We start from the raw sequence: 14,501 nt of genomic DNA on the forward strand, positions 1-14,501 counted from the left end.
TGTGCTGCATAAGTAATACATTAAGCTTCTTCTGCAAAACCTTTCCTATTCCATTTCCAGCATACATGTCCCATTGGATAGCGATTTTAGGATGTGGACAAATGACTGTCTTTTCACTTCTCAGCTATGCTAAGATTTGAATCTTTGTTCCCTAGAAATAAAATGCCAGTTCCCAATTAAATATATGGGCATATTTGAATGTGTGTATGAAACAAGGAAACTTTTAAAAGCTGAGGAAACGGAGAAATGAAAATAACTAGCATGATAATGTGGCCCAGAACTAGTTTTTCATATTTCTGGACATTGAATAGTAGTTAATGATGTTCTTCAATATAATTTTATTTTGGTACAGCGTTTTTCATATAATCACTATCCCAAAATGGTTTTCTTCTTGCAATATTACTATTTCTGACATTTTATATTAGTTAATTCTGATCTTCAGCCACTTCTACATGCAACCTAAGGACTTTATATTTTCACATTCTTGCGTGTTAGTATCCTTTATTGATATTCTTGCATAAATGTAATTGCTGTTTTTAATTACTGCAGCTCAAATATTTAATAAATAAGTTTTTAAAAAGTTGAGACAGCACGGAATAAAAAGGAATAGAGTTTCTAACGGCAAATTCCCCCCACTACTCCCCTTTTGATTTTTCCTTGTATTATACATAGTCAATTTATGGATGAGCTAACTCTTTATACAGGGATTCTCCTGACTGCTTGTTTTCATTCTAGCCATTGGTCTGTCTCATCACACCTTCTAAATTACAGAATACATAACAGAGGACTTCAATCAACATACATGGATGGGTAAAAATAACATATCTCTACAGTTGTTCCCTCAAAAATGGGTTGCGTGGTGGGAGGGGGAGGAGAGAGAGAGAGAAAAAGAATCCCAGGTTTTCAACTCCTATGACAAGTCTCATTGCAATAGGCAATGATTTATTCTAGAATGTTTTATCAGAATTCTAAAAAAAAGTTATTCCCCACCTCCTGCAAATTAGTGGCTATACACACAACTCAGGAATCTGATTTAATGAAGGTTTCATTTGAGCTTTTCAGTTGACTGCAGGTATGTTATCCTAAACTCTCAAAAAAAGATATTATTCAACTTTCCTACTATGAAGTATTTTACATACTTATGTCTAGGCATTATTTATATAGCCATATTAGTAACAGGAAACCATGAAGTTTATACTCTATACACTACCCCTCTGGTAAGACAAACGATTATGTAAAGCCTGTCTCATATATACTTATTAGAAATGACTCTGCAGTATTACTTAGGGGCTTCATGTCACTTGTCATGTATCCTTCACTTAGGCAGCCAATCTCTGATTAATAAAAAGAAGAAGTGTTTAAGTGTTCACTGTCATATTCTCTAAACTAGAGGAGGACAGAAATATTAAGATACCACGTACAGGAAAAAAAGTATCACAAAGATGTGACAGCAAAACACATGAATTGTGCGTTTATGATGTTCACAATCAAAATTCAAAAATCAAAGTTGCTTCACGGCATGTATAAACTTAAACATTATACATGTTTTGAAGAGCAGCCATTGTTAAAAGACTTTAGACAAAGTCATTCAAGGTCACTTGCTATCACATGGACACCATTTTTTAAATTAAAATCTTTATGTATTACATAATAAAAGTTTTCTTAAAAGCACATTTCCAATTATGGAACTATAAAGCGATGAAAGATGCTAGTACGTATCATCTTTTATAACATCAACCACTCAGTGGAATTATAGTCTTGTAATACAAACTTGGCTTTATTATTTTTGGATCCAGGTATCTGACAGTCACGCAGTTTGAATACTGACACACGTTATAGCCAAAGCATTAAGAAAGCTAGAGACAGTGAAAGATTTCTTCTATGTTGATATTATATTCTTTTGCCCTTCTCTTATGGCTCGTCTACACTTAAAACGCTGCCGCAGCACAGTTATGCTGTTGTAATGCTTCAGTGAAAATGCTGCCTATACCGACAGGAGGGCTTCTCCCATCACCGTAGGTACTCCTCCTTCCCAAGAGGTGGTAGCTAGGTCGATGAAAGAATTCTCCCATCGACCTAGCGCTATCTACACCAGGTATTAGGTCAGTTTAACTGCTTTGCTCAGAGTTGGATTTTTCACACCCCGAATGACAATTATACCAACCTAATTTCCTAGTGTAGACCAGGCCATTCAATTTATCAGGAAGATTTGCCTTAAAAGAGTCAGAGCAGAAACAAAAACTGTAGTAGCAACTACAATGAGCAGATTTAAAGTCAGACTGAATTTAAAAAAAAGAGTGGACAGTTTTCCAGAACAAACATGGAATAACCAAAATATATGCACTAAAAAAAATCAGACCTGATTCTGCAATCATCTCATAACACAGGCATAAACATGGAATAATGCAGTGGTGAATCACGCCAATTATCTGCTTATGCAATTACTCAATTCACATTACTCACTCTTAAGACTCCAATATTCATGCACTTTTTAAAAACATCTTCATTTTGTTTAAGTAAAAAGTTTTATTTCAAACAAAATCTAAAACTGTATTTTAACATGGCAGTAAATGGTGCTTCACTTGCAGTTCAGGTCATTCTCCCTCTTGCTTTCAATTTTTAGTTCTCATCACCTGGACAATGATTAGAGATTAGATTTTTTCAGTCACATGAAATCAGAAAGAGAAATAAATAGAAACAAAAGCTTCAATTGGTGTGGTAAGGAGATGGGAAAAGTAGAAGTCAAAAACAACCTAACAAGTCAATCCTACAAACACCGTTGGAATTAGTCCCACAGAGCTCAATGTCACCATAAAAGCCTAGGAGTAAGTTATTTGAAGGAGGAGATCTTAAATAAGGAAATCAAAAGAAAAAGAGCATGTGGAAATTTAATGTGGAAATCTACATTCAGTTTTCATTTACTTTGAAATCTTAACATAGTATTGCAAGGGTTACCAATCATTTCAAAGTTACATTATCATTTATTTCACAATGTTTAGAAAGGGTCATTCTGGAATCCTAACACATCAGGTTGAGTAGTATGCTGGGATATCACCAGTATTCTGGTGGTTCTAGCTTTGCCTTCAATCTCATGCCTAAAATTACCAGAGATGGATTAATACTCTTGAATGAAACACTCCCAGTCTTTTCATACTGCTGAAATTATCCATTAAGATCTTTTTCTATATTTTAAGATACACCAATTTAAAGAAATAAAAGGTTTCATTTAATTCACAGATTTAAGGCCAGAAGGGACCATTATCATAATATACTCTGATGGGATTACACAGGACATAGAATTTCATCCAGGAATTCCTGTCCATAGCCCAAAAAATTATAGTTGAACTACAATATATATTTTAGAAAGGCATCTAGTCTTAATTTAAAGATGCCAAATTATGGCCATTTTACCACACCCTTAGTAAAGTGTCCCAGTGTGGTTAATTATCCTCACTGTTAAAAACTGCAGTTTCACGTCTCATGTATATTTTTCCAACTTTAACTTCAAGCTATTGGATTCTGTTATCATTTTGGTTTGCTAGATTAAAAACTCCTTTAGCTCTCTTAACATTAGATCACTTCTCTCTGCGTAAGTATTTAGACTATGATCGAGTCACTGCAACCTCATTTTTTTATAAGCTAAATAGCATGACCTCATCAAGTCTTTCATTGTAAAGCATGCTTTACAGACAAGTCTTTCTCTTAGAAAAACTATAGAGTACATGATAAGAGCTAACATTGTTTTAAAAGCATGGCAACAGAACTGGACACACAATTCCAATAGTGATCTAAACACTGCCATATACAAAAAGGAATATATCACCTCTCTTCTCCTACTGTATGTTCCCCATTTATGCATTCAAGGTTTGTGTTAACCCCTGTTGCCACAGCACTGCAGTGGGAGCTCATACATAGTTGGTTACTTACAACAATCCCTAAAATTCTTTTTAGAAGAAATGCCAATATTCTTTTCACTACAGATCTTGACATCTCTATTTTACTTTCTACACACTGCTAGGCATCCAAGACAGTGAATGGGAATGGTGGGAACCTTAAAGTAGATAAGACCCCCAGAGCCAGTTCCATTTTACACTAAAAGGTTTTGTAATCCATTGCTTCTAGAAATGTAGCTCTGAAATCTAGCAAAGTCAATAGGTTGAGCTTCGCTATATTTAATCACACAGTAAACTTTTAAGACTTGTCTACACTACAGAGTCTTGGTCAGCATAGCTATACTGACAGAGCCCTCTAGTGTAGATGCAGCATAAGCCAGCAGGACCACGACTCCTGCTGGCAAAGCTACATCACCTCCTCAAGTGACATTAGCTATGCTGACAGAAGCACTCTGTCGGCACAGTTGCACATGATACTAGGGGTTTTGCTGGCATAGCTGTGTTGGAGGGCAAGAGAGTCCCCCCCCTCCCAACACCACTCCTACCCCCATACACACTCCTAATTGACAGAGATAGGCTGGCAAAATTTTGTAGCGTAAACCATGGCTATGTTAGTCATACCTTGGAGAATTACTCCAGGTAACAGTGAACTTGACTCTTCAGAAGAGGAAAGACAGATTGTAAAATTCTCACATTCTTAGTAAGGTACTTAGTATCCTGTACTGTTATGTCAATTACAAAGTGTCCAGAAGATCCAGTACATTAGAAGAAAGCAACTGAAGCCTAAATAGGAAAAAGATGGTAATTTTAAATGACAGGAAACAAATTATGGCTGGAACCAAGAGAAAAATATAAAATAGCACTAGGGTTTGGGTTTTTCAAATTTATAGTAAGCACTTTGATGCTATCTTCTTGCAGAATGAAATTCAAATAACTTTCTATGACTTTGTTTTTAAAATGACAAAATCTTGTGAAAAATTACAGCTGCATTTCCCATGAGTCATCAAAGGTGTTCGTTATTTTGCTGTGTATGTGTTCTGACAGTATTGCTTTTACTTCTAACATCTGTGCTGTGTCAGGGAGAGTTTTTTTTAGTATGCTTAACACTGCGGCATTTTAAAATAACCTTCAGTCACAAAACAAAGTCAGCTTCATGTTAGTTTCATCAATGGACTGCACTTAAACCATGAAATTTGTTTAAGAAATAACTGACAAAGGAAAAAAAAGTTTGTGACATGTAACAAGAAAATGTTTCATGAGTTTATACACAAACTCTTGAAGTATGATTGACATTTAGCCGCTGTCCACTCTAGCACTTTTAGTATTTTAAAACAATTTACTTCTTGAGATGGATGGTTCAGCACGAAAGAGACAAGCATTTTTTGAAGAGCACCCCAATGTAGATTATAGTTTTGTCCTGACATGCACAGTATGCCAGTTTCAATGGGGCATTTTGGATGCTAACAAAAGAATGGAAGGAAAATCTCTTGTGTTCTACAGAATAAATAGTTGACTTTTGGAATGAAAGCTGTCTTCATTCTTGGTACAACTTCATCCTTATGGAAAATGCCCTGTTGCCATCTACTAGTAAGAACCTTTCTTGTTGAGGCAATTCCAATCATGATACTTTAAAAACAAAAAACAGAGATACTTAGACTGATTTAAAAAGATGCTTCTTTGGGGAATACTACTAAATTAAGGTCCAAAATAGAATTATTCCATTTGGTGTAGGATAAACAAGAGATGCTATTCTGAGAAGCCTGTCAATGTCTGAGGGTAAGGCAGTTCTGTGCTTGCCTGCTGTCTCTGGTATGCTGGATACGGCAACCACTTGAAATTTCAAAATGAGAGGCTTACAGCTTGTAAAAGTTAAAGTTGTTCTACATAAACTCCAAAATATATGCTTGGCTCGTCTTGTCTGTCACCTTTATAATGGGGTCCTTACACAAGGCTTTAAATCTAGATCAAGTCTTTGAATAGGCCCTGTTTGTAAAATTCTTTGCATCTGAGGTCATTTGAATAATTTTGTTTCACCTGGTGTCTCTTCAATACCATGAAGCTAGATTCTCCTTTGCTCTGGGTTGGTATCACAAAATCAAGAATATCAGGGTTGGAAGGGACCTCAGGAGGCCATCTAGTCCAACCCCCTGTTCAAAGCAGGACCAATCCCCAATTTTACCCCAGATCCCTAAATGGCCCCCGCAAGGATTGAACTCACAACCCTGGGTTTAGCAGGCCAATGCTCAAACCATTGAGCTATCCCTCCCCCCAGGAGGGATACAGAATTAGTGCTTGTGATAGGAGGTCTTTCCAGCAGAGGAGGAATAATTGAAGGGTGGCTGCCATCTGATATAGGTCCAACAACCTGCACCTCACTGACCAGTGTGAAGCTCTAAGAATACATATGCTTCTTCCTTCTTTATCCTCTGAATGGTCCCCAGGATCATTGTGAATGTGGGGAAAGAAACAAAAGACACCGTTATGGGCACAGATGAGAACGCATCGTCTGTTGCCTTGGTTTGGTGATCTCTAACTGGAGAAGAGCTTTAGAACTTTGCATTGAACCTGGATGCAAATACTTCTATTGAGGGGTAACCCAGAGCCTAGACTATTGAATCAAAAGATATTTGCATGTAGACTATACATCTTCAGGCCTATTCCTTTGTCTGTTTGACCATTCTGCTTGTATGTTCAGTTGCCTTTTGTGTGGAAGGCTGCCAGTGACAGAAAAATGGCTTCCTGTAGCAATGCTGTGGATCCTGTACTTCTCTGTTGATACAACCTAAAGCAGAGGAATCACCAGTACATAATAATAGGTAAAAGTTGATGATAGGACATACTTAGTTTTTCTAAGCTTGAGCCAATTGATATTTGAAGCTCCTTGGCCCTCGAAGATCCTTGCCCCATATGAGATTTCCCCATCCCTTGAGACTGACATTGGTTATCACCACAGTTCTGATATTCTGTGACCATCTAAGTATCTGCTGACTTCCAGCCACCAGGACAGATTTTGATACTACATTGGATACTTAAATTAATGAAGATAGGGACATGGTGACAGATCAGGAAAACCAAAAACTACTGGAGAAGATGTGAACAGAACCTTGCCAAAGCAAGAAAGTCAACACAGGATACTATTATTCCCAGTAAAAGCATCAGAGTCCTGATTGATATGGCAAGAGAACTGATTATTTGTATATATAGCATATACCAGCTTTTGAATCCTGTCTTTGAGAGAACAATGCTGTGCAGCTTAGTATCTATGATAGCTGTCAAATGTAAAAGAGAATCTGTGAGAGTCATTTGGGGTTGAGGACAAAACTATGTTGTTTTATAATCTGGGCAATGAGGCAAGTTACTTTTGGTTTCTTTTTCAGAAAGGGTGTGCTGATGAACAGGTTGTTGGGAAAGGGGAACACATGAATTTCCTCCTTCCTAAGAAAGATCACAGATAACGAGCCCTTTGATAGGGATCCTTGGGTAGTTACTGGGCCAAAGGGTAAAGCAGTGTACTAATAAGGCTGCCCATTGTAAAATAAGTTGGAGGTATTCCCTGTATGTATGATTTTACGGAAAAGTGTACATATAAATTCATTCTGAAACTTTGGCTTTTGACTGCAAAGTCAGTTAACTCAGGCTTTCCTTCAGCTAGCCTGAGGGAGGGGGAGACTGCCACTGCTTGGGTGGCAGGGGGAACGCAGGCCCTCCCTCTCCACTGTGTCCCGGCCCAGGGCCCTAAGGGTGGCAGAGGGATCTGCCACCATGTCAGCAGGGATCTAAGCCGCAACACTCTGACTCATCCTCTGCCAGCATTGCAGCCAGACAGGGGTCTATCACCCCTGGGCCACTTCCACTCTCCCCCTCCAAAGGTACCTGCTGATCCGCTGAGGTAAGGTGATCAAGGGAGGGGCCTCAGTTGCCAGCAGAAGCTCTGCCGGGGTTGGGCCAACTGGCAGTCCGAGCCAGTTGTCTGCTTCCTGTGGGGCTGGGTCGTCCAGGGGTCCAGGTGGTTCAGGCCAGTCATCTGCACTCTGTGGGCCTCCTGCCACCTCCCAGCGCAAGTGCTCAGGGGATGCGCTGTCCCCTCCAGTGACTGGGGCCCCACTGAGCTTCTGGGTCCAGCCTTTATACCTCTGGCACTGACCCTTGGCTTCCAGGAGCAGAGCTAGGGGGTAGGGCTCCGCCCAAGAGGGGGTGGAGCCAGCCTCTTCCTCTGTGTCTGGGGAGGGCTAGTCCACCTCACTACAAGGAGACTAAGGGCTTTCTTAAGGAATCTCGTTTTTCCTCAAGCTTCTGAATCTAGTCCATCCACTTCAAACACCTCCTGGGACATTTAGTTGAACAGGAGCTAAAGAAATGTCATGATTTGTAACAGGGTCTGAATTCTCTTTTTAAACTCTTGTATGCTAACAAGTCTTCTATGACTTCTCTTCAGCTGCTTTCTGAAAAGAAGATTCATTGAAAGATGATCCGCCCCTCCCATATACTTAGAGGTGACCAGGACCTGCTTGGCTTCAAAATCGGCCTTCCATGGCTTTAGTCAGAGCTTGTGATGTGATGTGGAATTGTTTCATTACCCTTGCAGCAAATCTGAGGCTGTCAAGGGAAGCATCCAGTACAAAAGCCACTGCTTACGAAAACTTAATTTGGCAAACAGCCTACAGGATTTCCTGATCTTGAAAGAACAGTGTCCAACAGGAATTCATCCATGCACACGTGGCTCTTATGAATGAAGCAGATGCAGAAGAGGCAGCTGCTAAGATCGCTTCAGAGTTCCTTCTGAGGAAGGACTTAATTCTTCTGTGAGTCTGGTCCTTAGAGAAGAAGTCACCATCTAAATGAATCAACTGTCAAACAACGAAAGAGCTACATCAATTTTTGGTAGGGTAAGTTGGTCAAGATTTTGGTTTTATGGACATAATAGTGCTCCTTAGCCAGCCTCTTGGTTTTTTGTTGGGTTTCCTACTCAGTCAGTGCTACTTACATCCTCACGTACTGCATGCAAGGAGATATAGTTTTCAAATCTGATATGAAGTACTTGCAAGTGGCCTCACTCTCCTTTCTACCCACTTTCTCAAATGCCGCCGCCTCCTCCTTCAACGGTTCATCCAGAGGAAAGCCAAACCATACAACCAACCTTAAGAAGTTTCAGAGTAGCAGCCGTGTTAGTCTGTATTCGCAAAATGAAAAGGAGTACTTGTGGCACCTTAGACACTAACCAATTTATTTGAGCATAAGCTTTGTTTCAAACCATATTTTGTCTAACAGCTTGTTCTGAATTTCCTCAGATATTTTGATTCAAAAATCTGAAAGCTGCCCTACTTCCCAGGAAGGACAAACCAAGGAATCCTTTCTAGATCTTTTCTTTTTTCTTGTTTTTGTAAATTTCTTAGAGGATTCTTTCTCACAGGAACTCGAGGAAGATGTGGAATAGTCTGTACACCTCTTGCTCTTGCACTAACTGAGCTTTACAGATGGATTCTGTGGAGGAGCGACCATTGTGGTTACAGTCTGAAGATGAATACTACGGTTCGGTTACAGGGTCACTTCTTTTACTCTTTTTAGAAGGAGAAAGAAAAGAAATATATCACCTGCATATGGAAGCCTTTTTAGAGACTACCTTGTTTTTACTTCTTTTCTCAGGATCTAAAGAAGGAATGTGGCCTTAGATGACCCAGGAAGGGAAGGCTTTCTAGGTAGGCAGGGGCCCAGGTCCATCTAGTCCTTTATGGTAGTGCCCCTACATTAGGATGTTTGCTAATGTTCCCAAGGGCAGTCACAAAAGTGCTGAGGAACCCTGAAGCAGGTAATGGTATGGAGAACCCTGAGTATTCATGGTAAATAGGCCCAATGGCCTGTGATGGGATGTTAGATGCGGTGGGATCTGAGTTACTACAGAGAATTCTTTCCTGGGTATCTGGCTGGTGAATCTTGCCCACATGCTCAGGGTTTAGCTGATCGCCATATTTGGGGTCGGGAAGGAATTTTCCTCCAGGGCAGACTGGAAGAGGCCCTGGAGGTTTTTTGCCTTCCTCTGTAGCATGGGGCACGGGACACTTGCTGGAGATTCTCTGCTCCTTGAAGTCTTTAAACCACGATTTGAGCACTTCAATAGCTCAGACATAGGTGAGAGGTTTATCGCAGAAGTGGGTTGGTGAGATTCTGTGGCCTGCATTGTGCAGAAGGTTGGACTAGATTATCATAATGGTCCCTTCTGACCTTAGTATCTATGAATCTATTGGAGAGCCAGCCAGTGGACACACTAACCCTGACCCTTGGAGGGATGAGGCAAAAATTGTAAGCCCTAGACAGCTCCTTACTGGCTGCCTGGATGTCATCTGAGCTAGTGTAGCTCTCATTACTCTTTTGGTGGGGGTTACAGTTAGCTGGAGTGGTACAAGTTAGCAGAGGCCTCAGTCTGAGGCCATCTTAGCATCCTTTCCCCACTAGTATGATGGCAGGTTTCTTGTGCTTGGGAGTGCTCCTCTTTGCGCCCTGCCAGAGCAATCACAAGCATGTCATCTAGTGTACGGAAATGCATCAGTCCCACAGGGAGGGGAGGGACAATCATCTATCCTCTTTGCTCCTTCCCCCAGAGGTCTCACAGATGTGTGTAAATGGGTGGAGAAGATTCCTCTAGGCCAGGGAGAAATGAAAGATGGGGTGACATGGTCCCTGCAGAAGACAAACAGGATCCCATATAAGCACCCCTCAAAGGGAGCTAAGCTGGCCTTTCTGCTTGTGCTTCTTTTTTCACCATTGCAGCACGGGGACATTAGTCCTGAACAGACAGGAGGAGGAAATGCGGGAGAAAAATCTCCTCCAGAGCTTAATCTAGCGAACATATAGCCCAACCTACTCAAACCTAATTTAAGATTTCGAAGTGTTTTTTAATTCCTCTGGGCAGACAATTTGGTTGAGGCTGTTGACATCTGCTGGAGGCAGAATACAATTGATAGGTCCTCAGGAACATGGTCACATCAAATGTCTCCTGCCGGACAAGTCTGCTTCTGCCTCTAAACAAGGTACAAACAAACAGAAGATCTGCTGTAACGTACCTGGAGATCCTCCCTGTGAAAATGAAAAGTGCATTTCTGCAATATTCATGGGTAAGCAAAGGGCTATAAATGAAGTTTAAGATCTCCAATCATTACATCACACCAAATACACTTAAACATTATAAATACAACATTTCTACTTACCTGGCAAGACACAGGTTCATGTGTTTTACTCCGTTTCATGACCTAATGATTAACAGTGCTCAGACTCCCTGCTTTTAGGTGTTTGTGGTTTTATCATCTAATTCAAGAGAAGTTTCAATCCCCAAGTTGGTGTTTTGGCAAGGAAAAAGTTGTTTATTTTAGTAACTACAGGAATTTAATAAAATGTCATCTATATACTTTCCTTACAGTAACCACTTCCTGAAACATCTTGTCATTGCGGCTCAAATTCATACATACATTTGAATTGTCCAATCCTGACCCTATTTGGATTTGAGGTTCACAACTGATAGCAATACCCTGTCAAACTAGGCAGCTTTTCTGACAGGAATATTCCATTCAGCAATTATCCGGAGCATTCTATTACATCTCAACCCTAATTCTGGCATCTTTTCTTGAGCAACAGACAGTAACTGGTCGAAGCCTATAACTTCTCTTCACACACACACACACACCCACCCACCCACCCTTACTTGAACAAGAATGTAGAAATCCCATAAATTGGCTAACTTACTATTTCTAATGCATTTAATGCATACGCTGTGCAAAAGTGAAATGGACAGATTTATATTATTCTTATGTAAGACTAATTCCATGTAACATAGCCTTGTCTAGGCTTGAACAGGAACAGATACAGAAAGAACCCATTGTGCCCCACTTCCAGCTAGTATCATTTTCCTACCACCCGGTACAAACATTTTAGATTAAATGTTTGAAGAACTACTTTTCCTAAATAGAGTAGTTTATTTCACTAGAATTGAAAACTTTTAAAAAACAACATGTTTGAAAACAAACTGCCTGTGTCAAAGTCTGAAAACAAAGTTAACTAAGTACGTACCATATCACAATAACTTTACTCAGACTGAATTGTTAGTGGGACTTGTGGAACTATTCAGCCTGAGTATAGCTATTACAATCCACTCCTAACTTTTTGAAACAGAGATAGTGAGATAATTTATACACTTCGCTAGTCTCGGTCACTAATGTCAAACCAAGTAAGCCACATAAAAGAAATACCATTTAATTTTGATAATTTCCTTAAAGAACAGGATAAATTAGAGAAGAGTCTAAGCCAATAAATTCAGTTCCAAGTTCAAATTTCCCTGAAACTGAAAGATGTCCGAAATATGAGTTTGGTTCAGGTCCATCTCTAGATACATAATTTCAGCACTATATCATGCTACCATTTCCACAATACTGTGCCACATTTGTGGTACTGTAAAAAACCCCAAACAATCCTGATACTTAATTTCACGTTAATAGTTGATTAAAAATAGTACAATGCTGCCATCACCTGCCGTTGCTGGGCTGCTGTGGAGAATGTCTGGAATGGTCTGAAGGCTCTGACCTCTGGTCAGGAGATCGTGAACGACTGCGGCGGGGCCTGTCATGTGATCGGTTGGAATGATCTGATGCCAGCGACTGAATTTCTGAAATGTCTGTTAAATAAAAGTTGTTTTTTCATGAAATGATTGTAATTAAAATGATGATGTGACCTGCCCAAAATGGAAATAATTTTGCAGAAAATACATATGAAGTGCATCAGATCTTCTGCACTGACTTCAAAATAAATCACCTAAAGTTAACATTCCTTTTCTTCCAACTGCTTTTACTTGAACAGTCTTTTTCCATATTCTTGAAGATGTGAATTCCAATGGTGTTTGAACAAATTTATTATCAGCTCAAATATCCATCCCTCCTCTTTTGTACTCCCTCATCCTCCATCTCCCACTCCAGGATTTCACATCTTCATGATCCAGGGAAATAAGCAATATATTTTTACCTTGGGAAATAAGTTTATACTCACCATCTCTTTCTGAAGCATTAGCAGAATGAACACTGTCAGAAAGATCTGGGACATTCAAAAGAGTTGCTCGTTCATCTCGCTGAACCACCATCTTCAACTTGCCTTTTGACCTTTCTATTAGAGTCTTTGCATCTGTCAGTGACATATTTTCTGTGACTGTGCCGTTTATCTGTAATGGAGCAAAAAGAATAGAGATAGGAACTGAATGGACAAACAAAACAATCTAGCTCCACTAGCTAACTTCTTTGAATTTAACAAACAAGAGTTCTCCCTCTCTACATTAAGTATTTTAAACTCTTAATTGGTCAAAATTACCCCTTCAAAATTCGTAAATATAATTTTGCTGTTAAATGGTCTTCAACCTTGTTTTAAAAATGGAAACAACATTAGCAATACCAAAGCAAGCAGCTAAAACATTCAGTTTAGGCAAGCAGGACTAACTGAAATAGACTAAAAAGTTAAGGAAATTCAGTGGTACTTTATTTTGCAGAACTGAGGCCTACGAAAACTACTTCTAGTCTAACAGCAATTCTGATTCAGCTGAGTCCTTAAGTTTTGCCACCTCTCTTTTTGCAATGCAAGCCTCCAATTGATTTATCAGAATCAGATTGCCTTGATCAATCTTGCACAAAAATTAAAATCTATAATGATATCTTAAATGCCAGTTTTCAGTCTGATGGGATTTAGAAATACCCAAAGCTATTTAGTCAAGAAAAATTAATACAATATGTACTTAATGTATTTACATATTATGAAAATATAAATGCAAACACATCTGAGCCACAGAACACAAAACTAATGCTCATCTTTTAAATTATTTAAATATTTAAAGTCTCATTACTTTAACCTGTAATGATTAAGAAATCTAAAGTAACTTATTTTATAAGCCTTACTAAATTCCACATAGCAGTGGGAGGACTTGCCCTTGTTTACTAATTGCACCAATAGAATTAAGATTTTGTAGCAATAACATGCACTGAAAACTGTTAACCCCCAAACAATATAGTTTATGAAGTTAATTAAAAATAATTCAGCCCAAGACATCTGGTTGTGATGCACAATAATATAATTCTGCACTAGAACTACTAAATTAAGGCCTAATCTTGAAACCCTTGCTCAGACAAATAGCCCCAATTATTTGTCCGACTACATAATGACAAAGCGACCGTTTTAATGATTGGGCCTACAAATTCATCCTAATTACAAGATCAACTGTGAAAAGTAAGTGAAAGTTCATAAAATGTCAAAATACTTATGAACAACATACAGTAATGGGGGGGGGAGGGGGAGTATAAAAGGGAGAGAGACTGAATAAATACAAACAAAAAGGCCTACCAATATAATTCAAGGCCTGTATTTAGATCATGCCTGGTAAACAAGAAAAGTGTGGGACTGGAAATCTATGGACCAAAATTGGTGTCTCAAAAATTAGGCCTAAACTAGTGGACAAAATAATGACGGGATGGTCTATTCCCCCATCTCTCCCCTTTTGGAGGTTCTTAAAAGAAAATACTTTGGAGGAATTAAGAAGCTGGCTGCTAACAATCATGATGAACATAGGAGAACAGGAAAGGAATGAGC

At 39.2% G+C, this 14,501-nt stretch overlaps 1 protein-coding gene across 11 annotated transcripts in view; it reads right to left on the reverse strand.

Moving 5' to 3' along the window:
* The window catches only part of TJP1 (tight junction protein 1), a 314,091-nt gene that overhangs the window by 57,956 nt on the left and 241,634 nt on the right, over window positions 1–14,501 (reverse strand). For all 11 annotated transcript variants that reach the window (XM_074966206.1, XM_074966204.1, XM_074966215.1 and 8 more), the window contains 2 exons: window positions 12,921–13,089; window positions 12,408–12,552 (listed from right to left, as the gene is read on the reverse strand). In XM_074966206.1, the coding sequence (XP_074822307.1) occupies window positions 12,408–12,552; window positions 12,921–13,089 (314 nt within the window). The remainder of the gene's footprint in view (window positions 1–12,407; window positions 12,553–12,920; window positions 13,090–14,501) is intronic.

The sequence above is a fragment of the Natator depressus genome, chromosome 10 (genome assembly GCF_965152275.1).
Source record: "Natator depressus isolate rNatDep1 chromosome 10, rNatDep2.hap1, whole genome shotgun sequence".
NCBI lineage: Eukaryota > Metazoa > Chordata > Testudines > Cheloniidae > Natator > Natator depressus.